Raw genomic sequence first — 22,814 nt, forward strand, 5'->3', positions numbered from 1 at the left:
ATGACTAGCACCCACCATTCATAAGATGTATGGGATTCAGTCCTCCAAGGGACCCTCACAAGGAAGCTAAGGATCAGAGAAGTCATGGCTTGCTCAAAGAGAAACAGCTTAGTAAGTGACAGAGCTGGGAATCCTACACAAGTTTGTCTGTTTTCAAAACCCATATGTACTTTGTTTATTATGCCATTCTGAAGGATTCACTTATTTTTCACTCTTCCACAAAACATCAGGACAGAAAGGCAGTCATCTATATGTAGCATTGAGAAATTTCTATGGGCTTTAATTTAAATCTTAAAAACTAATAAACTTCAGGAACATATTTCTTCACTTTAATGTATGAGGGTTTTGTGCTCATTACCTCTTTTAATTGTCCAACCCAATTTGGTGATGATCCATTCAACAAATTTTTCTTGAACTTCTTTTTTATGTGTCAGGCACTGTGATGGTTGCCAAGTATATCATGGTAAGCAAAGCCATACATTGTCCTTACCCCTTGTGCTACATGTTTTAACTGCTGGATGGATTCAACCAGGAACTATAAAGATTAAACAGCAATCCTTACTATAATTTTGAGTCTACAGTTTTTCAAATATCATTTCAAGCCATATAGCAAAGGCTGTATGTATTTTTTACATATGCCTCCTCGTTTTGTGAATTTTGAAAGGATGTGGTTTTGGCCTTTGACATCAGAGGAGAAGCTCAGCTATGTTGGCTGAACGTTGATAGAAAGATAACATTGAAGGCAAGTTGCCCTTGAGCAGCTCTCTGAAGATCAACTGCCTCCACATTGCATTCTTTGCCCCAAAACTCTTTCCTTTGGTTGTGCTAAGAGGTGATGCCCAAGGTGCATCACCTTTCAAGAACTGGATCATGAACAACTTTATCCTCCTGGAAGAACAGCTCATCAAGAAATCCCAACAAAAGAGAAGAACTTCTCCGTCGAACTTTAAAGTCCGCTTCTTTGTGTTAACCAAAGCCAGCCTGGCGTACTTTGAGGATCGTCATGGGGTATGTGAGCAGTTTCATTTGTCTTTTTTCACATAGCATTTTATGTTTGGACTGGGCTAATGCAAAAGTATATACATAGCATAAAATAGAACACAGGAAACACAAACATGCTTATTATAACAACATAAAAAGCACAGTAAAAGTAATCAGAGGAGAATGCAGAGAGCAGTCAAGAGGTGAAATGGTGGTGCTAGGCAATTTCAGTCCTAAAAACTGTAAATTTAACATTCATCAGCTTTTTCCCCCTGCAAGATTATGTTTGATTTTTAAATTATTAATAAGATTTTAGGTAGCAAGTATTATGATTCGATAAAACTTGAACTTTCTATGAAACATACTAAATTTAATGAAACATAGATTAAAACAACACTAGCATTCAATGGGATGATCTACCCCAGCTTTCTTACTTTTTGGTGGAAGAAACTGGTGTTTAGAATGGTTAACATTTGGGTTCAGTGTTAACGTTTCCATGAATAACTCTGTTTGTCTCAATACTTGTTGCTTGCCTGATCTTGAAATAAGATTTCCCAGGCATTTAATTGTCTAAAAGTTGTAAGGCACAATGGCAAACCTCTTCATCTCTTGATAGACTTCCTAGGACATCAGGGTTATTAAGAGCAAAGTTTCTGCAGTGCAGACCAGCGGTTCTTACCCAGAAGGAGTATGGCTGCTTAGCTAGGTCAGTCTGTCTCTTTATCTAAAAATAGTCTCATGCTTCTTAACATCACTAATAACAAAAGCAACAGGAATAATCCTAATAATGTAGTTTGGTAGAAAAAGCATTGGACAAAGGGTCAGGAGACCAAACTCTACTTCTCAGTAGGTGATCCAGTCTGGGCAAATGTCTACCTCCTATTTCAGGTTCTTTCTTCATAAAAGGAAAAAACTGGAAATAACAACCTTCAAGATCCCTTTCTTCTTCAAAACTTCTTTGCTTTATGCAGTGGCTCTTGTTTAGCCCTACGCTGCAATTTTTCAAAGCGTGTTTGATTTCTTACTGTATGGTTATATTATTTTTACATCATTAGTGGGGTAGGACAAGGATTATCACTTATATTTTACTGAAGGGAAAATAATATTAGGTGCCTGATGGTCACTTAGAAACAAAAGTGCTCCAATTCTTTGTTGGAGTCTGACTTAGTAGGTGGAGGCATGAGTTTGGGATTCTTTGGCGTGCCAGGCTTTAAAGCACTTCATGAGATGGAGCTCCAGAGGAGGTCAGGCTGGGTATAGAGCCTATGGATGCCTCACTTTTTAAAGTTGCAGGTGTTGCATGTCTTTGGTGAATTGAAAAAATACAGCAAACAAAAAAGTAGCAGGCGAAATAGTGCTGCCTCTTTAGAAGTGAAAAGAATTGCTTGTCTTGTTATCAGACTCTTACTGATAACAATTTACCAGTCAATCAGAAAACATATGGAATTATGTGCAAGGCCTCTTTGCTAGGTGGCCAGGAGCCCAGTTTGTGAACTTGGGGGATTTATCACGTAGAGCTAATAAATCGCATGGCATTACTCAATGCTTTTTTGCGAATGGAACATTTAAAGTTTTTGTTTCATATTGAAAGAACAGTCATGTACCTTTAAATATTTTTTTCAAAGCCCATTTTGCAGTTTTCACCAGTTCGTTTTCCTGATTCAACATAGTATCATCTCATTTAGTTAGTATTAATAATTTCTTAGCCCAACTGCTATTTGTGAAATGATTGTGAATTCAGCTCAATATTATTTGCAAATAATCACAAAACCAGATGGCCTTAATTCAGAATTTTATTGGTTATAATTTGCATGTAGACAAGGTTGTAAAATCACCCTACTTCTTTATCTGAGCATTATGGAAAATTTCAAGACAATTACTTCATTCTGGGGAGCCCTAGGCTATAGTTTCTAATTCTTCCATGTGAGATATAGAGAATACATGTCCAAACATCAAATTTCTTGTTTTCTAATGCCTTTTTTACTCTTATAACTAACATTTTAAAAGTATTTCTTTAATTATTTAATTATTGTAGAAATTTATTAATTAGAAATTTATCCAAGGTCCCTGAAAAAGGTAATATATGTGAGTTACTATTGTTCATGTCTTAGGTATACTACATGGTTTCAGGACACCAATTTGCACACAAGGCTGCATTAATATTACTCATAAGTAAATAACATTACACTTGTGGGAAGAACATTTTCATTTTTAAATTAAAGGCTTCATTTTCAATCTGTAAAATGGGTGTGATAATAATACCCATTTCATAGGAAGATGGCAAAGACTCAGAGGTATAATGTCTTTAGGCTGAACTTTTTGAAATTATTTGGCAGATCGATCAGATATTAGAAGTTTCAAACAATTCAACTTAATATATTACGTACTTAGCATAGGCCCTGTCATCTGGTAAGCATCTAGTAAAAATTAACGATTATTTGTATCCATTTCATGTCTCCACAGAAGCTAGCAGGCTGTCATAACAATTCATTTTCAAATTATGGGAGATGTTCAAGGATTCTTCAAAGTCAAGCTAAGATCAGGGTCCTGGATTCCCTCTATTCTGTGGCTAAATACAAGTTTGTGGGGTAGATATACATGCATCATGAGCTGTTCGGCCAGTTATTGCCCCTCTTAGGGTGTCGGGTGTCAGAGCTTCTTTTTCTCTTTTCTCATTTGTAAAATTACAATTCTTGCGGTTCTCATATTCTATGAATTTATAACACCATATGAAAAATAACCCTTCTACATACTCAAGAACATATCTGTAATTCTAGAAATCAAGTATGTTTATTCTAACCTAAAAAATTATGCCTATTGTCATTATAATACTACTTGATTGAGGTTTTACTTTAACATGGATTTAGTTCTGGTGTTAGATGCCTGTTTTCCCTATTGAGATGTGCAAGTGTTTTCAGAGGGGCCAAGAAGCGCCTTCATCTTGCTGGAGCAGTGGGCCAGAAAGAAGCATAGATTTGGCAGGTGGTAGCTTGCAGACAGACATGATTTCAGAGGCTCTCCTGTGCCTGTCAATTTTTTTCCAAATTGTCCCTGATGCCTGAAATTCTATGACAGAGGACAATGAGAGATAAGGGCATGTGGATATGCTGGTAAATGCTTAGGAATCTGAGTACGGGGCTTGTTGGAGAGCCCTGATTCGTAGTGTTTGCCAATCCCTTTGGTGTAAATATTCCCATCACGGCCCATTTTAAACTACCAATGTGATGTCTGCTGGCTCACAGATTCCTGAAAACTTAACAATTAGCTACCTCGAGCCAGTACAAGCCAAGTCCAGCACACCATCAGCAAGCCTAAGTACAAATGATCCTTGGAGAGGTAGCCACCAACTAAACAGCATACTTAGTTGCACATGACTGATATCGGATCCCTTTCAGTGGTAAAGGGAAAGTGGAGAGCCTCAGGCACTTTGAGTAAGCACAGGATGGAAGAGGCAGCCTAGATGGGAATAAAGCATCATAGATTGGTGTGGCTCATGTGGCCACTTTCTAGATGTGGGATCTCAGACCAGACATTTGACCTCTTTCTGCCAGTGTCCTATTTGTAAAGTAAGGACCCCAACACTACCTACTTCAAGTGATGTTGAGTATTTCATGAGAAAAGTATGTTATAAGCTTCTTACCAATTGCTACATGGTAAGGTGATTATTACTCACAATTTTGCCCAAGCACCACCTTGATCTTCTGAAAGCCTCTCTGGAGAACTGGAAAGGTTCTCCTATTTTGATGACTCTTTGCACCTTAGGGATCAAGTGTGCTGTGCTCCTTATGATGTGGGAGGCATTATCATTTACATGGAACAAGAGAAACAGTCAAGATCACCATTCCAGTAAGCATCTGGGTGAGGGTCTCCCCTCCTCACGGCCTTTTCCCTTTAGCCTACAGTCTTATCTAGCAACAGAACCATCTCCTGCTTGCAGCAAGCATCCTTTCTAAATTAAAGATGGTAGGTGGGGAGATGGTCCCCTTTCCTTGCTTTTGAAAGCATTACTGCTAGTGATCACAAACACTGCTTCTGGAATCAGACAGATCTGGGTCAAAGACTAGCTCACATTTGATCTGTGTGATTTTGTGTAAATTATATAATGCTGTGCAATTCTCTAAAAAACTATTTTCTTTTTTTTTTTTTTTTTAGACAGAGTCTTGCTCTGTCGCTCAGGCTGAAGTGCAGTGGTGCCACCTCGGTTCACTGCAACCTCTGCCTCCCAGGTTCAAGTGATTCTTCTGCCTCAGCCTCCTGAGTAGCTGGGACTACAGGTGCGTGCCATCATGCTCGGCTAATTTTTGTATATTTTTTAGTAGATACAGGATTTCACCATATTGGCCAGGCTGGTCTCGAACTCCTGACCTCATGGTCTGCCCACCTCGGCCTCCCAGAGTGCTGGGATTACAGATGTGAGCCATCGCGCCCGGCCTATGTTTTTAAAATAATTAAGCAAGGCCAGACACAGAGACTCACACCTGTAATCCCAACACTTTGGGAGGCCGAGGTGGGCAGATCACTTGAGCCCAGGAATTTGAGACCAGCCTGGGCAACATGGTGAGACTCCGTCTCTAAAAAAAAAAAAAAGCCAGATGTAGTGCTGCATGCCTGTAGTCCCAGTTACTCAGGAGGGTGAGGTGGGAGGATCCCTTGAGCCCAGGAGGTTGAGGCTGCAGTGAGCTGTGATCATGCCACTGTAATCCAGCCTGGGCAACAGGCTGAGACCTGGTCTCAAAAATAAAATAAAATAATTAAACATTTCTTCATGATCTTATTTCCTTTTAATAAGATGGAGGTCACCTTTATTCTAATAAGATAGTAACCAACATTTACTGAGCACTTACTACATGTCCAACACTGTGCAAAAGTGTGAATTATTTCACCTATTATAACTACCCTGTAAGTTAGGAACTGTTATTACCCCAATTTGTAGGTCAAGAAATTGAGACAGAGTTTAAACAACTTGCCTGAGGTCCCATGACTCTAGAGTCTACATTACTCTCTGACAAATAGTACTTGTTACCATAGTTGTTACTCATAGGTGATCAGGGATTCCATTGGGTTATTACACAGTATGCAATACATTCTTGCTCTGAAGTCCCCAATGTAAAGGACAGTCCTGAAAATTGGTACCCTGTGCCAAATGGGTCTTCTGCAATGAAATATTTTAGGACCTCTACGTTTTCCACATATGCCCCAGGACAAATCTTTGTCTTTATTCACTTCAAGAAGCCCCGCTATGTGTCTTAAAATAAAAAAAAAGAGAGAGAGGCCGGGCACGATGGCCCATGCCTGTAATCCCAGCACTTTGGGAGGCTGGGGCGGGTGGATCACCTGAGGGCAGGAGTTCGAGAGCAGTCTGGCTAATATGGCAAAGCCCCGTTTCCACTAAAAACATAAAAAATTAGCCGGGCATGGTGGCAGGTGCCTGTAATCCCAGCTACTCAGGAGGCTGAGGCAGGAGAATTGCTTGAACCCAGGAGGCAGAGGTTGCAGTGAGCTAAGATTGTGCGATTGCACTCCAGCCTGGGCAACAAGAGTGAAACTCCGTCTCAAAAAAAAAAAAAAAGAGAGAGAGAGAGAGGCAGCCGTGGCAAGCTTTGCCTCCTAAAGTTCCCCTAGAATCTCCCCAGATTCCCATAGCCACCTCCCTAGTGGAAGCTGTCAGGATATCTCTCACCTGGGACTGCTACCACCTCTCATGGTCTCCCTGCATCCACTTCAGCCCTGCCTGCCACTTCATCCTCCACATGGCAGCCAGCACTAGCTTTTCACATGTGGCTGTAGTCCAGTCCTGATGACCTTCATCAGAAGTTGATGTGTCCCTCCAGCGGCTCTCCCCATTGCCCTAAGGATGGATACCACCAGAATCTCCCACATGGTCTTGTCTGTCTCAGGTCATGTCTCACTTTCTCTCATCTCTGGGATCCAACCACACCAGGTTTTCTTCAATGTTAAAGCCTCCATTTTAAGTGTCACTTACTTGGGAAAGCCTTCCTTGAAGTCCCTAGATTAAGTCATGTCCTCCTGTCCTGTTCTACCATAGCACCGGGTGTCCTTTCTTCACAGCACATGCTGAAGTTGTAACTACTCATTTGTTAATGTGATGACGTATTAATGTCATTTCCCCACCTCACCCTCCATTGAACTATCAGCTTTATGATAGCAGGCACCCAAGTTGATAAAGATGGCCTTGCCAGTGTCTACAAGAGTGTCTGGCACACACTATTCACTCATGCATCATTTGTGGAAGGAATAAAAGGAGAAAGGGAGAAAAGAAAGGAAGGAATAAGGACATAAGGTATAGATTCAGCTGGAGAGGTTAGAGACACAAACGAACTTCAAATAGAGAAGGTTCAATACCCAAATAATAGAGACCAAGGCAAGTGACATAAGACTTCAAAAGGGAGATTATTGGGTGTAGAAACAAGTAACAAAGACTCCCTGGAGGCAGTAGTGTATGGCCTATCCTTGAACAAGGAAGAGGAAGATTCAGGTATTCAGGTGGTTGGAATTTTAAGTGCTGGGTCAGAAAGGCACACGTAGGAACTAGCAGGAGGGCCAGGTCCCAGCCCTCAACTCTTTTTAGGAGAATCAAGCAACTCTTTTCTCCTTTTTCCTCTGCCGGTCTTACCCCTCCTTCCTTGCCTTTTACAGCTAAACCCTCTGTAGATAATAATCTTTTTTTTTTTTCTTGACCCAGAGCCTTGCTCTGTCACCCAGGCTGGGGTACAGTGGTGTGATCACAGCTCACTGTAGCCTCAGCTTCCCAGGTTCAAGTGATCCTTCTGCCTCAACCTCCTGAGTTTCTGGGACTAGAGGTATGCACCATCATGCTTGGCTATTTAAAAAAAAAAAAAAATTATAGAGACAGGGTCTCACTATATTGCCCAGGCTGTTCTCAAATTCCTGGGCTCAAGCAATCCTCCCGCCTCAGCCTCCAAAACTGCTGGGATTACAGGCGTGAGCCACCATGCCTTGCCATGCAGATAATATTCTTAAAACTACCCAGGCATTTTTGCTTGTGACATTGAGCAGTCATTGGCTCTCTTCTCTTCATTCCCATGTCATTCAGTTGCCTTCCAGCTGGGCTCCTGCTGGCATTTGAAGCTCTTTACAGTCTGTTATCCACACAACACCTAGAATGAACCTTAAAATTTTAAATCAGATACTACTTTCTACCTTAAAACCCTCCATGGCTATTTAGGGTATTTAAATAAATTCTCAACCATGCCCTTCAAGACCCTTCATCCTGTGGTCCCAGCCTGCCTTCTTTATTTCTCTTCACACCACACTCCCCTTATGTGCTTCTGTCACATTTGCTTTCTTCCTGAACCATAAGCACTCCAAGCTCAAGGTCTCAGCAGGGCCTTTGTACAGGGCCAGGACTAGGGTGAGACAAGTGAGACACACATAAAATGGCACTCATTCTCAGGATGCAGGATCTTTGCATTAGCTGTTTCCACTGTCTCAAACACCCCAGATTTTTGAAGGAGTATTTGTTTGCTTGTTTGTCTGAAACATGGTCTTGCTCTGTCACCCAGGCTAGAATGCAGTGGCAGAATCTCGGGTCACTGCAACCTCCGCCTTTCAGACTCAAGCGATCCTCCCGACTAGGTGGGACTACAGGAGTGCGTCACCACGCCTGGCTAATTCTGTTGTTGATTTATTTCCCACCTCTTCAAAGCACACAGATACCTTAGTATCTGCATTTATTTGTTAGGTTTATGGATCTGCTTCCCTGTTGAATTTCTGTCTGTCCATCTAATGGAAGGGCAGTTCCATGAGAGCAGAGATCTTGACTGTCTTCTTCATCACAGTATCACCATCAACTAAAACAGTTCTGGGCACTGGTTAGTTGTAGTATGTGGTCAGTAAATATCTGGGGAATGAATGAAGGTCACATAACTCATGTTGCATTCAGAAAAGCATCTGAAAGCTAAAAATGTGGGCCTTGTCTAGCCACACAGAGACAAGGAAGGGCCCAAGCAAAGTACTTTGCAGTTGAGACATGCACAGTTTGCATCTGTTTTAATGGAGTGTCATCATGAAATGATCTTTGCCTGTGTAATGTGAGGTTAATGTTTTATGGAGATAACCGTTGTATTGATATTTTCTTTTCTCACAATAAAATTAGATTTGATTCCTACTGTTCAGGGACTGGTACACCCATTCATCAGTTTCTGCAGTTAAAACAGCCCACAGAGAAATACTATAAACGTGAGAGTTTAGATTCTGACTCAGTCTGAAAGAAAGCAGAAGAGCTCAGTTTCAGGCCAGGCACAGTGGCTTATGCCTGTAATCCTCGCACTTTGGGAGGCCGAGGCGGGCGGATTGCCTGAACTCAGGAGTTCGAGACAAGCCTAGCCAACATGGCGAAACCCTATCTCTACTAAAAATACAAAAACTTAGTCAGACATGGTGGCATATGCCTGTAATCTCAGCTACTCGAGAGGCTGAAGCAGGAGAATTGCTTGAACCCAAGAGGCGGAGGTTGCAGTGGGCTGAGATTGCACCACTGCACTCCAGCCTGGGCGACACAGCAAGATGCTGTCTCAAAAAAAAAAAAAAGAAGAAGCGCTCAGTTTCTTGAACTACAAGCTCCATGTAAAACAAGACATGTAAATATCAAACGCGGAAATCATGTCTACAAAAAACTATTTTAAAGCTCTTCGCAAATGTTCATGGACCAAATAGTAAATCCTCATTCCACCCTCATTTTCTTAACCAACTAATAATACATTCCTCCATTCATCAGTGAATTATGAGGCCTACTGGAAAAAGTAGACCTTCCAGGACATAATTTTCATCCAGAGGTCAGTTTGGGTTTGGCTTCATGACACTCAGAGGCATCACTAAAAGTGATCCTAAGGAGAAAACAGGTCTGTAATGCCTTCCCATGCATATAAAAGTCCCCTTTTGGATCAACAGTCTTCTCAGTTCCTTGAAATTCAATAAAAGTTTTCTGTATTTTAATAAAATAAGAGCTAGATACAGGTTCTTATGTCTTATGTTGCCATATAATTCCTATTAACCTAAAGCTATTTATAAGTAGGCTTCTCATTATATTTTTCCTTTTTTAATATTTAAAAAGTCACAGAAATTATAACTGTTTGTTATAAAAATTCAACTATAAGGCTTTTTTCCCCCAAACTTTATATATTGTGCCAAATCTTTATTATTATTGTTGTTGGTTGGTTTGTTTGTTTTTGTTGACTGTGTATCAAGGAAACGTTTCTGTTTTGGTACATTTCGATTTATTCATTTGTTCAGCAAATATTTTGTAAATAGCTGCTCTGTGCCAGGCACCGCCCTAGATGTGAGGAACGCAGTGGTAAGTAATGGAGGCAGGTGTCTTAGGTTGGTGCACACGTAATTGAGGTTTTTAATTGAGGTCAATTACTTGTACACCACCCTAATAGCTTGCATTCTAGGGGATGGAACAGACAGCAAGCAAGTGTGTAACTGCATAGGGCAGATAGAGAATGTGGTAGGTTCTATGGCAAGACCAGGCAGCCACTCGGGCTGAACTGGGAGGTGGGGTGGTCAGAGAAGGAATTTGTAGCTGAACTGAAGTTTGAGGAAATAACTAGTTAAATGAAGAAATGGGAAAGAGCATTCTGGGCAGAGGGAACGGCAAGTACAAAGACCCTGAGGTAGGAAAAAGCTTGGCTTGTGTGAGGAACAGAAATTTGAATATGCAGAGTTCAAGAGAGGGGCACAAGACAAGGGGCAGAAGCCAAACTCTGCAGGCCCTTGTGGATCATGGCAAGGAGTCTGGATTTGATTCCAACCCCAATGAAAAGTTTCCAAGGTTAAAGCAGTGGGTGTGATTCCATCCATCTAGAAGTGAGTTGACAGCTATGGGGTCAGCAGATTATACAATGGCCAAGAATAGAAGCCAGGAAGCTGGGTAGAGTCTCCTGCAGTGGTCTCCTGGGCCATTGTGTAGTGTCCCATCCTACGAGTTCTTCTTCAGTTGTCTTATTTTTTGTTTATTTATTTATTTATTTATTTATTTATTTTTATTTTTTAGACGGAGTCTCGCTCTGTCGCCCAGGCTGGAATGCAGTGGCGCAATCTTGGCTCACTGCAACCTCCGCAGTTGCCTTATGTTTTAACTTTCTTGTGGCATCCTTCTTCCTGGGGGTACTTTGTCCAGAATCATCTCACTCTATGTTTTGATGGGAAAGTGCCTGGTGTTTAACCTATGTCAGGATCAACGATGAGCTCAGATAGATTGTAGCAGCAAAGACTGAAACCAAATTAGAATTGAGTTAAATCAGCTTCGATTAATCTCAAGACAGAGCAAGGAATATTCTGATCTCATATTGTCAAAAAAAATTAATGAACCAAGTACATTCAGAATGTTTTCTATAATCTGGTCTGAAGACATCAATTTACTATCTGTGTCAGCACAGGTTTTTTTCCCTCGTGCAGACGTATCTTTTTCAGAGTTATAATCATAATGCATGACAATTTTATATTCTACTTTTCCATTTATTCTTTTATATAAATGTATTCCCATATATCTACATTGCCTCCAAAGTAATCATTTTTCATATATATGATTTTTTAATGGTTGAGTCAGTTCATTGCAAGAACATGCTTATCTATTTTATATACGTGGAGGAATAGGTGAACTTATCTGTTAGCTACAATTCAACATTCAGGTTGTTTCCAGGTATAATGAAAACACCAAAAAAAACAGTATACATAATATAGGGCTGTCTCATTTTTAAAATCAGCTTCTTAGGATAGAATGCCCCAAATAGGATAATTGTGTCACAGGATAAGAACATTTTCTGGTCTTGATCACTTGTTGCTACATCATCTTCCAAAGAGATTGAAGAAGCAGTGCATGGGCTACCAAAAGTGGCACTGTATTTGTTATCAGAATCATTCGAGAAGATTATGTTTCTAAAAAGGAACTAATAGAAACAAGAGAATCTCACTGTGGTGATTTTCAAGTACCCCATTTTGAATGTTGTAGTGAGAGAGAGGGGAAAATATGTAATCTTTTACACATAGGTGAGATGGTTTGATTTAAAGTCAGTGTCACATGTATGTAGATGAACCCACCATCTGCATAGTTGGATTTAAGGGGTGTCAAAAGGTCTCCTACTCTGCAAAACCTGAATCCCTGAACTGACTGTCACGGAGTATGGGTGGTCTGAAAGTTTCCCATGAATGAGCTCTTTGGATTAGGTCATGAAACACTTTATCAAGGAGCAAATGAAATACAAGAAGGTGTCACAGGAGCCACTTTTGACTGTTCCATAGAAGACAGTTTTAATTTTAGACAGGGCCTATGACACTGAAATGCTCAGGCTGTAATTCCAGAAAAGTGGGATGAGGTGAGCAAGGAACAACAGGGCAGCCTAATAGAAAAGAGATTTGGACCCGGGTCACCTGGCTAATTCTTTACTCTCTCTGGGATTTAGCTTTCTTGTCCATAATATCAAACGATTCGGCTGATCAATGCTTTTTCAAACTTTAAAAAACATTTTAATATAAAATTATACAAGTCATCACCATCCCCACATATAAAACAGAGAGAAGTGGAAGTTCTCTGCTTGAAGCAGGGCAGGGAAACTGCGCAGAGCCCTATGCCCCTTGGCCTGTCCCTGACTTTCAGGGATCAATAAGGTATCTTGCAGTTCTGTGACCTGTCCCCCCAGGGTGCAAATTGAATAGTAGAAATGAAAAGACAAGATCCAGTTTAGAAAGTCACCTTGAAGCCTCATTGTCCTCCTCTCTAACATTATAAAGTTAGACTGAATGATTTCTAAAGATTCTTCCATTTCAAAAACATGGAAACTTGGCTCACATTTGTAATACCAACACTTTGGGAGGTTGGAGTTACAGGATCTCTTGAGGGCAGGAGTTTGAGACCAGCCTGGGTAACATAGTGAGATCCTGTCTCCACAAAAACAAAAAATAAAAAAATTAGCTGGGCATGGTTGTGCACACCTATAGTCCAGCTATTTGGGAAGCTGAGGGAAGAGGATTGCTTAAGCCCAGGAGTTCAAGGTTGCAGTGAGCTATGATTGCACCACTGCACTCCAGCCTGGGCTACAGAGTGAGACCCTATCTCTCTTTGTTTTTAAGTGGAAATTGTGTATCTCTGCCAATTATATCAGGAATTCACAAAAAGTGATGGAGATTAGCCAAATATGGAAATCTTTACAGGAAGTAATACCTTTAGGGTGATTAATAACTATGTGGCTCATGAGAAAGCATGTTGTCAAAATACAAGCATGACCCCAAGAACGCACCCTAAAAATGAAGTCAGACATTTCATGTGTAACCAATATAAAATCTGAAATAATAAGTCAATATTTAATGAGTTCTTGCTGTGTTTCATAGCATCAAGGTTAAGTGTTTTATATGTCTTATATCATAAATATTCACAATAACCACATTCATTATGTTATCCTATTGTTATCCCCATGTAATTTATGAGAAGGCTGAGGTTTAAAGAAACTAAGTATCTTATCTAGGTTACACATATAGGACAAATATTAAAAGTTGGATTAAATGTTCTTCAATGGACATTTTCAGATCTAAGCTTGTTTGGTCTGATAAGTCTTTTAATAGAAGCTGAAAAGGAGAGTTGGGGCAAGGATTTGTTGGTGAGTTTCTAATGCAGTCCAATAGAGGTGTTGAGTTGGGACCAGCAGGCTTGCTCCAGGTTGCCCAGCAGACTTACCCGAAAGAGAGCAGAAACATCATCAACAGCAACAATTTTTTTTTAAAAAAAAACCACAATAGTTAGCATCACTACAAGAAGAGGACTGAACACTTTGTTAAGTATTTTCTCATTTCCTCTTTACAATTCTTTGAACAAGATAAAAGTAAAATTTTGTTTTAGTGAGGAAGCAATGGAGCTACGAGGACGGTAAGTAATTTGCCCAAGGAAGCAAAGTGAAAAGTGTAAAGGCAACAGCATGCCTTAGGACATAAGGATTCCCTATACTTTGCTCCTACATACATTAGTGTGGCCTTTCCTGATATCTTTGTCATTACCCAAGTAGAATTACATTTTGCAAGAAGGTAATTCTACTTACCTTCACGACTGCAAGCATCTCAGCCAGTTTCTCGCTGCGAGTTTGTGAATTCGCCAGTCTTTGGTGACTTTGCAGAGTGTGTTTCCATTCACCTGGACTCTATGGGCTGATAAACATGAGTTCCTGGGCTTGTAAACCTGAGGATCTGTTCCTGGGGTGGCCTCTGACAAGGAAAGATGCTGTATCCGCCTCAGCACTATTTAGTTTTCCAGATTAACAACTAATAGCAGCATTGACCACTTATTAAGCCTTTTCTGGGAATAACATTCTGGGAATGCTATATCCAAAGTGATAATACAAGGAGCACCAGAAGGAAAGTATTAGCCCAGCGAAGTGACCCAGAAAGGGAGTTTGAGGGAGCTAATACCAAACCTCACCCTTTTCCACAATCCATGCTGAGGCCATTTCCATGACAATGATCCAATTTGGTGTTTCCCAAAGTAGGGTACTATCAGGAGCACACAAGATGGCACATGGACAAATCTGGTTTTAACATGTCTTTAATAGTTATGTATCTACTATAATTTATGTTAGAAATAAGTGTTTTAAAATTTATGGTGGTGATTTAAAATTTCCTCCTAGAATAAATTTGTTTATGTGGAAAAAATAAGTCAATTGAAAGAATACTATTGAGCAGACAATACTATTTGAGGGAACTAGGGTGTGGTGGAAATTGCCAAGCTAAGTTGGAAACTGAAGCCTGGGAGCACTGAATCGTTGGGATAGCAACGTGAATCATAATTCATTATAATTTGCTTTTAAGTAGTTCCAAGAGTGAAATGTAATAACCTCCACTGGACATTTGGAGATGCAGAGGTGATCCACAGAGTCCGGGGCACTTGAAGATATTGGGTTGCTGCAAAAGTAATTGTGGTTTTTGCCATTAATAGGTATAAGCACAGAGGAGCAGGGAAGATGGTCAAAAGAGATCCCAGGCCCCCATGTTCTGCCAGAGCACAGCGAGCAAATGAGCCTCCTGCCACAAACTGAACCCACATTTCTCTCAATCCAAGAAAAGGCTGTTCTAATTCCAAACAAGCTCATTGTAAACCTCAATAACATGAAGTTAGTGTTGCTCACATTGCTTTCCAACTGTGTTTCAGATTGATATAACTGGTTCCTAACGCATAATTAACTGCTGTCAGAATTAATCCTTGTCCCCTTGCCTCCCTGCCTGCTGGACTTCATATCTGTGTATTAATAGTCACTTTTGTTTGGCGATCTTGTGAAAAATGCAGACTAATTTTTAATCCTTAAAGAGATAATACATTCACATAATTTTATTTTTATTTTTATTTTTTCAGATACGGCCTTTCGCCGTGTGGCACATTTCAATAATTTTAAAAAAACAGTTGCAAAATGTTATGCAGTAACAAATCTCCCATCTTTGTCCCAAGTCACATTGCTGTCCTACATCACAGCAACCAGGATAATTTCTTATAAATTCTTCCAATAATGCTTTATACATATACTTGTAATACTAATAAACATTCTTCTTTTCTTCCTTTTTAAATAGTAGTAACATACTCTGCACACACTCCTTAACTTTTCTTTTAGTTGGTTAACAATGTATCCTGGAGATTGATCCACACTGATACACAAAGATATTCTTCATTCTGTTTATGGTTGCATAATACTTCATTGTATGCATGAAAAATTTCTTTTAATGAAGGTTGGTCTGTTTCCAGTTTTTTGTTATTATGCACGATGAGAAATGAACAGCCTTGTAGATGTGTCATTTTCCATAAATACTTTTATAACAGTGGTTCTCAACCAAAGGTGATTTTGCCCACCAGGGGACATTTGACAAAGCCTGGGGAAATTTTTGGTTGTTATAAGTGGGGAGGAGGGTGCAACCAACATCTAGTGGGTAGAAGCTGAGGGTGCTGCTAAATATCCTACAATTCACAGGACAGACTCACAACAAAAAATTATTCAGCCCAAAATGTCAATAATGCTGAGGCTGAGAAGCTCCAGTTTGTAGAAAACATTTCTAGAAGTGGAATTGCTGAGTCAAAGGATATTTGCATCTGTTATTTTGTTGACTATGAGCAAATTACTCTCTACAGAAGTTGTGCCAATGAACATTCCCCAGGGCCACATGTGAGAAGCCTGTTTTCTCAAAACCTCACCAACACCATTATCTTATGTTTTGATCTTTGCTAATCTGATAGGGGTTTAAAAAATAGTACTTAAGTATAATTTATTTGCATTTCTGTTGTTATAGTGACATTAAGCATCTTTCCATATGCTTAAATATTTATATTCCTTTTGTTCATTTTCCTATAAGTTTATTAGTATTTTATTTAATTTGTAGGAGCTCTTTAACTACCAGCTAAACACTTCGGGCAGACTAGTTTTAACCTACATTTTCAATGTCAAGAGATTTTTATCCACCTGCCAATTTTTCTGGAAATCTTATCCCAAATCATTTCCATTAAATGTTTTGTCATAGGGTTCACAACAATCACTTTCTGCTGCATACTTGGTTTTACTTGCTGTTCCTTCAATCAGTTAACAAATATTAATTGAACATTGCCTCAATGCAAGGAGTTATTTCCTGAAATGCAATGAAGTTGTTATGCACTTATGTATTTTGGCTACTGGTCCTTCAGTGCTTAAAAAGAAGACCCAAAAAATACATTCTTTTAAACTCATTTAACATTTCATATTTCTTATTCTGGGAGGAAGGTCTTTGAAGGAACATTCACTGCTCAGAGATACTGAGAGAAAAAATACAGATGATTCCTTGAGAATCTACTTTATGCTTGGAAAATATCACTTAGTTCTTGCTCTTAATTTCCACATAAGTCCTTTTCTCTCTGCTCTCTTTTGTAAGAAAATCTAAACACACATGTTTTCATCATGCTAGGATCATGTCAACTTGATCTAGTAAGAATGGGGCTTGGACATTATTCCTGAGTTATCATTTTACTTATAAGATAAATATATCCGTATAAAAGCACACTGAATTTATTAGAATCTATGAAGAAAATGGCTATTCCTCAAGAAGAACATGAGAGAGACTGTCATGAACTTGAACCCCCATGGATACAGATGAGCAGGTGGCAGGTGCTCTCTAGATGCTGCTCACTGCTAATGGGGTTATGTGGTTACAAGGGCGTGCATCATTTTGCACACCCAGCATTTGATGCATACCCCTTACTCCTCTCCCATAATCATCTAAGTTGACACTATGATGTTCTGAAACTTCTGACTATATTAAAATATTTTCATTTCTCTGCTTTTCCTCCTGCTTCACACTCTCTGTAAAAACTTCAAATATCATAAGAATATATAACTTTGTGAAATTCTGCCACAGTGGAACCCACAACAAAGAACCAGTGCTAGCAGCTTGGAATGTTTTTCTTCTTGTGTTATTTCTTTGGATATTGCATATACTAATACATAATCTCTTCTTCCAAAAATGGGATGATGCTCCATCTGTTGCTTTAAATCTTCTCTTTAACATCTGGTATATACTTTGGTCCCTCTGTATAGATGAACTTTATTATCTGTTAATGGTTACAGAGTAGTCACAGGATGGATGAACCATAACTAATTTAACCATTTGTCTATTGATGGATATTTAAGTTTTTCCAGTTTATTTTAGTGTAATAAATAATGCTTCTGTGAACATCCTTTTTATTACATCTTTATATATTTTGAACAAATGTTTCCATAGAATAAATCTGATCAGGGAAATGTATTTATTCATTTTAGTTAACTGTTTTTAATGTTGTAAAAGAAATACACGTTCATGGCAAAATATTCAAAGAGTACAGAAGGATACAAGGTAAAAAGAAAAACTCCTTGGGAGGCCAAGGCGGGTGGATTGCTTGAGCCCAGGAGTTCAAGACCAGTCTGGACAACAGAGCAAGACCCTATCTCCTAAGAAAAAAAAAAAGGAAAGAAAGAAAGCTCTCTTCCCACTCCCTACTCCCAACCCCCAGGACCAGCCACACAGGTATCTGCTCTTAATAGTTTCTTATGAGAAAACACATTTTAATAGCTGACCCTAAATTGCCCTCTAAAAACTGTATGTAAGTATAATTGTTTTTCTTTTCTTTTCTTTCCTTCTTTGTTCCTTTCCTTCTTTCTTTTTGAAAATTCTCACTTTTTTCATTTGGGTGGCCAGGGTGTTACTATTTTAAAATGACAGGTTTTAAAGGAAGTGAAATTGTATTCCTCATAGCACATCCAGCCACATGGTAACCCACAGTGCGAAATGCTGAGGTGGAGAAAGCCAGCCAACGGTGGGCCAGTGATGAGTAACAGGTCTTATGGAAAAGAAGAGAGAAACGAAGGCAGGTGTGGGATGGAGCAGTCTCCTGGCTTTAAGGTGGTCCAGGGAGCCTTGAAATTAATGGCCTTAACTCCAGACTTTCCCAGAGCTTCAGAGTAGAGGGAGGTTAGGTCTAGCTGAAGATGGGCTGGGGAGGGAGGAACTAGGAACAGCTCATTGCAGATTGCTCTGGTGTTTTACAAGACGCTAATTTTTCCATAGAGACAGTAATGATCATATCTTTTTTGTTTTGTTTTATCTTGTTTTGTTTGAGACAGTGTCTCACTCTGTCACCCAGAGTGCAGGGACGTGATAATGAATCACTGCAACCTCAACCCCCCAGCCTCAATTGATCCTCCTGCCTCAGCCTCCTGAGTAGCTGGGACTACAGGCATGTGCCACCATACCTGGCTAACTTTTTAAATTTTTTTGTAGAGACAGGGCCTCACTATATTACCCAGACTGTTCTTGAACTCCTGGCCTCAGGCGATCCTCCTTCTTTGGCCTCCCAAAGTGTTGGGATTACAGGCATGAGCCATTGCTACTAGCATTTGCTAGTAGGTTTATGTAATTTTTAAAAATTCTCTTAATTAACTTAATGATTCAGAGACTATTCTTATGTCACTTTTGAAAAATGAGGCAACTGAGAGGTTGAGACACTTGCCTCAGGTTGCACAGCTGGTAAGGAATGAGGTTAGGATGCAAACCCGAATCTGCCCTACTTGAAAGCTCCAGTTCTCCCCTACTCTGCCTTACCAGAGGAGAAAGCTGAAAACTATTATTTTTTAGAAATGTGGAGATGTCCTTTTCCCATGGGTAGCAGACACATAACTTCTCATCGACGCATCTGCTGGGCTAGTCCAGCAGCAAAAGAGCCAATGTTGTTGGAGCAAAGAGGAGCAGCTATTCTGAGGAATCAGGGAGTGTGTTCCACCTTTGCAACCCAGCATAAGCATTGCTCAGTCAAATGGGACAGAAACAAAGCTCTGCTAGGCCATGGCTTGGTGAAATGGGTCACGCAATTGATTTTCCAGCGCTGAGTTCAGGGAATGATAGTCTTCTGTGGAAAGTCCCAGCAAGCGCTAAGCCAGGAAGCATAGTAGTTAGGTTATCAGGCTCTGGAGTCATAGAGTGGAGCTTGTACGCTGCTCTTCTACGTACTAAGAGCGTTGGCCTCTGTGAACTTCAATTTTCTCATCTATAAAATGAGGAGATAATATGTTGTAGGATCGTGATGAACTGGGATGGAATGTTGAGTGCCTGGAATATAGAAAATGTTCAAAAGTAGTATCATTTTCATGTGTTTTCCTGCTTCTCTCTTTGAAACTTATAATCCAAGCTCTATTTCATACAAAATATTAACATAAAAAGCCACTCTGCCCCCTCATCTATCTATCAAGCAATGCACATTTATGGGAAACCTGATGCTGACCCATTTGTAAACAACCTGTTTCTGGGTTGGGGTTTTGTACATAGCAGAGCAGCTTCCTCGCTGTGAGATCTATTGAGTCAGCCCTTAATACAAGAGTTTGTTAAAAAAGAGAAAAAGAAAAAGAAGGAAAGAAAGAAAGGAAAGAAGAAAGGAAAGGAAAGGGGAAAAGAGTGAGAGAAATAGTAACATAAAAAGAAAAAGATATAAAAGCTCATTGCACAAGCTTACCCTTGTAAGCATCAACATCTTGAATTGTGTCTGACACGTGTCAGATGCTTTGACTGTGAGGATGGCATATCTTTGAATGTGGCCAAGAAAAGAGACAAGGGTAAGCAAGGTCCTGTGACTTTTGCCCCAAGTAATGCAGAAAGAATAACAAGTAAGAATGAGAGCAGGTTGTACTTGGCCTCTCCCTTTCTCTGGCGGCTTTTGTGTGGTTTCCTTGGAAAGTTTTACCCTGGCATTTTTCAGAAATAACACAGTTGTTTGGGATGATTATAGGCAATCACCCTTTCCCAGAGACTGAACTGTGTCGGGCTCATTGACCAGCCACTCCCCAGGGACCAACTAGGGAAGACATAGCTGGTCCTGCTGTTTACCAAGTATTGGATCTTGTGAGATGCCAGAAGAACCAACCTCAGGGTCTTTGGAAAGACTGACCAACCAGTCAGGATGGGTTGTGGTGATGGGATCCCAAGCACTCATTTGGGAATGAGAGTGATGTTGATGGTAGAACATGAGATCCATCCCAACAGAAGAGCAAGCCTGAGAGCAAGCTCAGCTGACAGACTGTTAAGGCACAGGCACAAAGGAGGCCATGTGAGTTGGGAGGAGAACTCCTCCTTGGAAATCTTGGAGTCTCGCTGTCCACTAAGGTAACCACTAGCCACATGGGTCTACTGAGCACCTGAAGTATGGCAAGTGCAAATTGAGATATGCACAAAATATACAATTTCAAAGACTTAAGTACAAAAAAAAACTCATTAATTTTTGTGTGGATAACAATTTTTTTAATATACTACAACCAAGTAAGATTTTATTTTCACAAATGCAATGTTGGCTCACTATCCTAAAGTCAATTAAGATAATATACAATATTACTTGAATAAATGTCAAAAAAGAACATTTCAATAAACAAAGAAAAATATTTGACAAATCCAACACTATTTGTAATAAAACCCTCAGTACACTAATAGAAAAAAAAATTTGAGTCTTGCAAAAAGTCATCTATGAAAACCTACAACTAACATTATACTTAATGGTGAAAGACTGAGTGCTTTATCTGTAAGTTTGGGAATAAGACATAAATTTCCACTTTTTTATTTTTTTAATGGAGTCTTGCTCTGTCACCCAGGCTGGAGTGCAGTGGCGCGATCTTGGCTCACTGCAACCTCCGCCTCCTGGGTTCAAGCGATTCTCCTGCCTCAGCCTCCCGAGCAGCTGGGATTACAGATGCGCACCACCACGCCCGGCTAATTTTTGTATTTTCTTAGGGACAAAATTTTACCATGTTGGCTAGGCTGGTCTCAAACTCCTGACCTCAGTAATCCACCTCTTCAACCTCCCAAAGTGCTGGGATTACAGGCATGAGCCACTGTGCCTGGCCAATTTCCACTTTTAACACTCTATTCGACACTGTTTTGCAAGTACTAGCCAGATAAATTATACTATAAAGTGAAATGAAATTCTCCAGATTGAGAAAAAAAAGTAGAACTGTTTTTCATTGCAATTTTTTTTTCCACAAAAAAAATTGTGAGGAACTTACTAAAAACCCACTAGGACTATTAAACAAATTCATCCATGTCAAAAGATACAAGGTCAACATACAAATTAATTTTTTTAAACTTTTATTTTAGGTTCAGAGGCACATGTGAAGGCTTTTATATAGGTAAATTGCATGTTGCAGGGGTTTGGTATACAGATTATTTCATCACCCAGGTAATAAGCATAGTAATTTTCAATTCCCACTCTCCACCCTTGAGTAGGTGCCGGTGTCTGTGGTGCCCTTCTTTATACCCATATGTGCTCACTGTTTAGCTCCCACTTACAAGTGAGAACATGCAGCATTTGGATTTTAGTTCCTGTGTTAGTTCACTTGGGCTAATGGCCTCCAGTTCTACCTATGTTGCTGCAAAGGACACAATCTCATACTTTTCTATGGCTGCATAATTCTCCATGGTGTGTGTGTACCACATTTTCTTTTTTTTTTTTTTTTGAGACAGAGTCTTACTCTGTCACCCAGGCTGGAATGCAGTGGCATGATCTCAGCTCACTGCAACCTCTGCCTCCCGAGTTCAAGCAATTCTTGTGCCTCAGCCACCCAAGTGCCTGAGATTACAGGTGTGCACCATCATGCCCAGCTAATTTTTATATTTTTAGTAGAGATGAGGTTTCACCATGTTGCCCAGGCTAGTCTCAAACTCCTGGCCTCAAGTGATCTGCTGCCTTGGCCTCCCAAAGTGCTGGAATTACAGATGTGAGCCACCACGCCTGGCCTCACATTTTCTTTATTCATTCTTTTGTTAATGGGCAATTAGGTTAATTCTATATCTTTGCTATTGTGATTAGTGCTGTGATGAACATATGTGTATATATGTCTTTATGGTAGAATAATGTATATTCCTCTGGGTATATACCCAAGAATGGGATTGCTGGGTCAAATGGTAATTCTGTTTTAAGTTCTTGTCAGAAATCACCTAACAATTTGAAATGATAATATTTTAGATATTGGGTTAAACAAAATTTATTGTTAAAATTATTACTTGTTATGTTTTGCATTTTTGAATGTGCCTACTGGAAAAAATTTTAAGTTACATATATGGCTTATGTTACATTTCTATTGGACAGTATCACTTTAGAACTTCACATAGAATTTTTATCCCTATTCACAATTCCAGTTAATATTTGCCTCCACTGTCTGCCCTCATCACAATGCTGCTAGGCTGTTAACAAGCCAGACTTACCCAGTATTTTTCTACCCCAGGATTTTGCCCTGGCTGCTTGCTCCACCTAGGATGCTCACTCCCCTAGACCTTCTTCCAAATGG

General features: G+C 39.8%; 1 protein-coding gene across 2 annotated transcripts in view; it reads left to right on the forward strand.

The window, feature by feature from the left end:
- The first annotated feature begins 732 nt into the window (after positions 1-732).
- ITK (IL2 inducible T cell kinase) overlaps positions 733-22,814 on the forward strand; it is an 80,262-nt gene continuing 58,180 nt past the window's right edge. Inside the window, exon 1 of one of the 2 annotated variants that reach the window (XM_009241229.4) lies at positions 733-1,008. In XM_009241229.4, coding sequence (XP_009239504.2) covers positions 871-1,008 — 138 coding nt within the window. In that variant the 5' untranslated portion in view covers positions 733-870. The remainder of the gene's footprint in view (positions 1,009-22,814) is intronic. The other variant, XR_008525574.1, reaches the window with a different exon arrangement.

Source organism: Pongo abelii, chromosome 4 (genome assembly GCF_028885655.2).
Source record: "Pongo abelii isolate AG06213 chromosome 4, NHGRI_mPonAbe1-v2.0_pri, whole genome shotgun sequence".
Taxonomy (NCBI): domain Eukaryota; kingdom Metazoa; phylum Chordata; class Mammalia; order Primates; family Hominidae; genus Pongo; species Pongo abelii.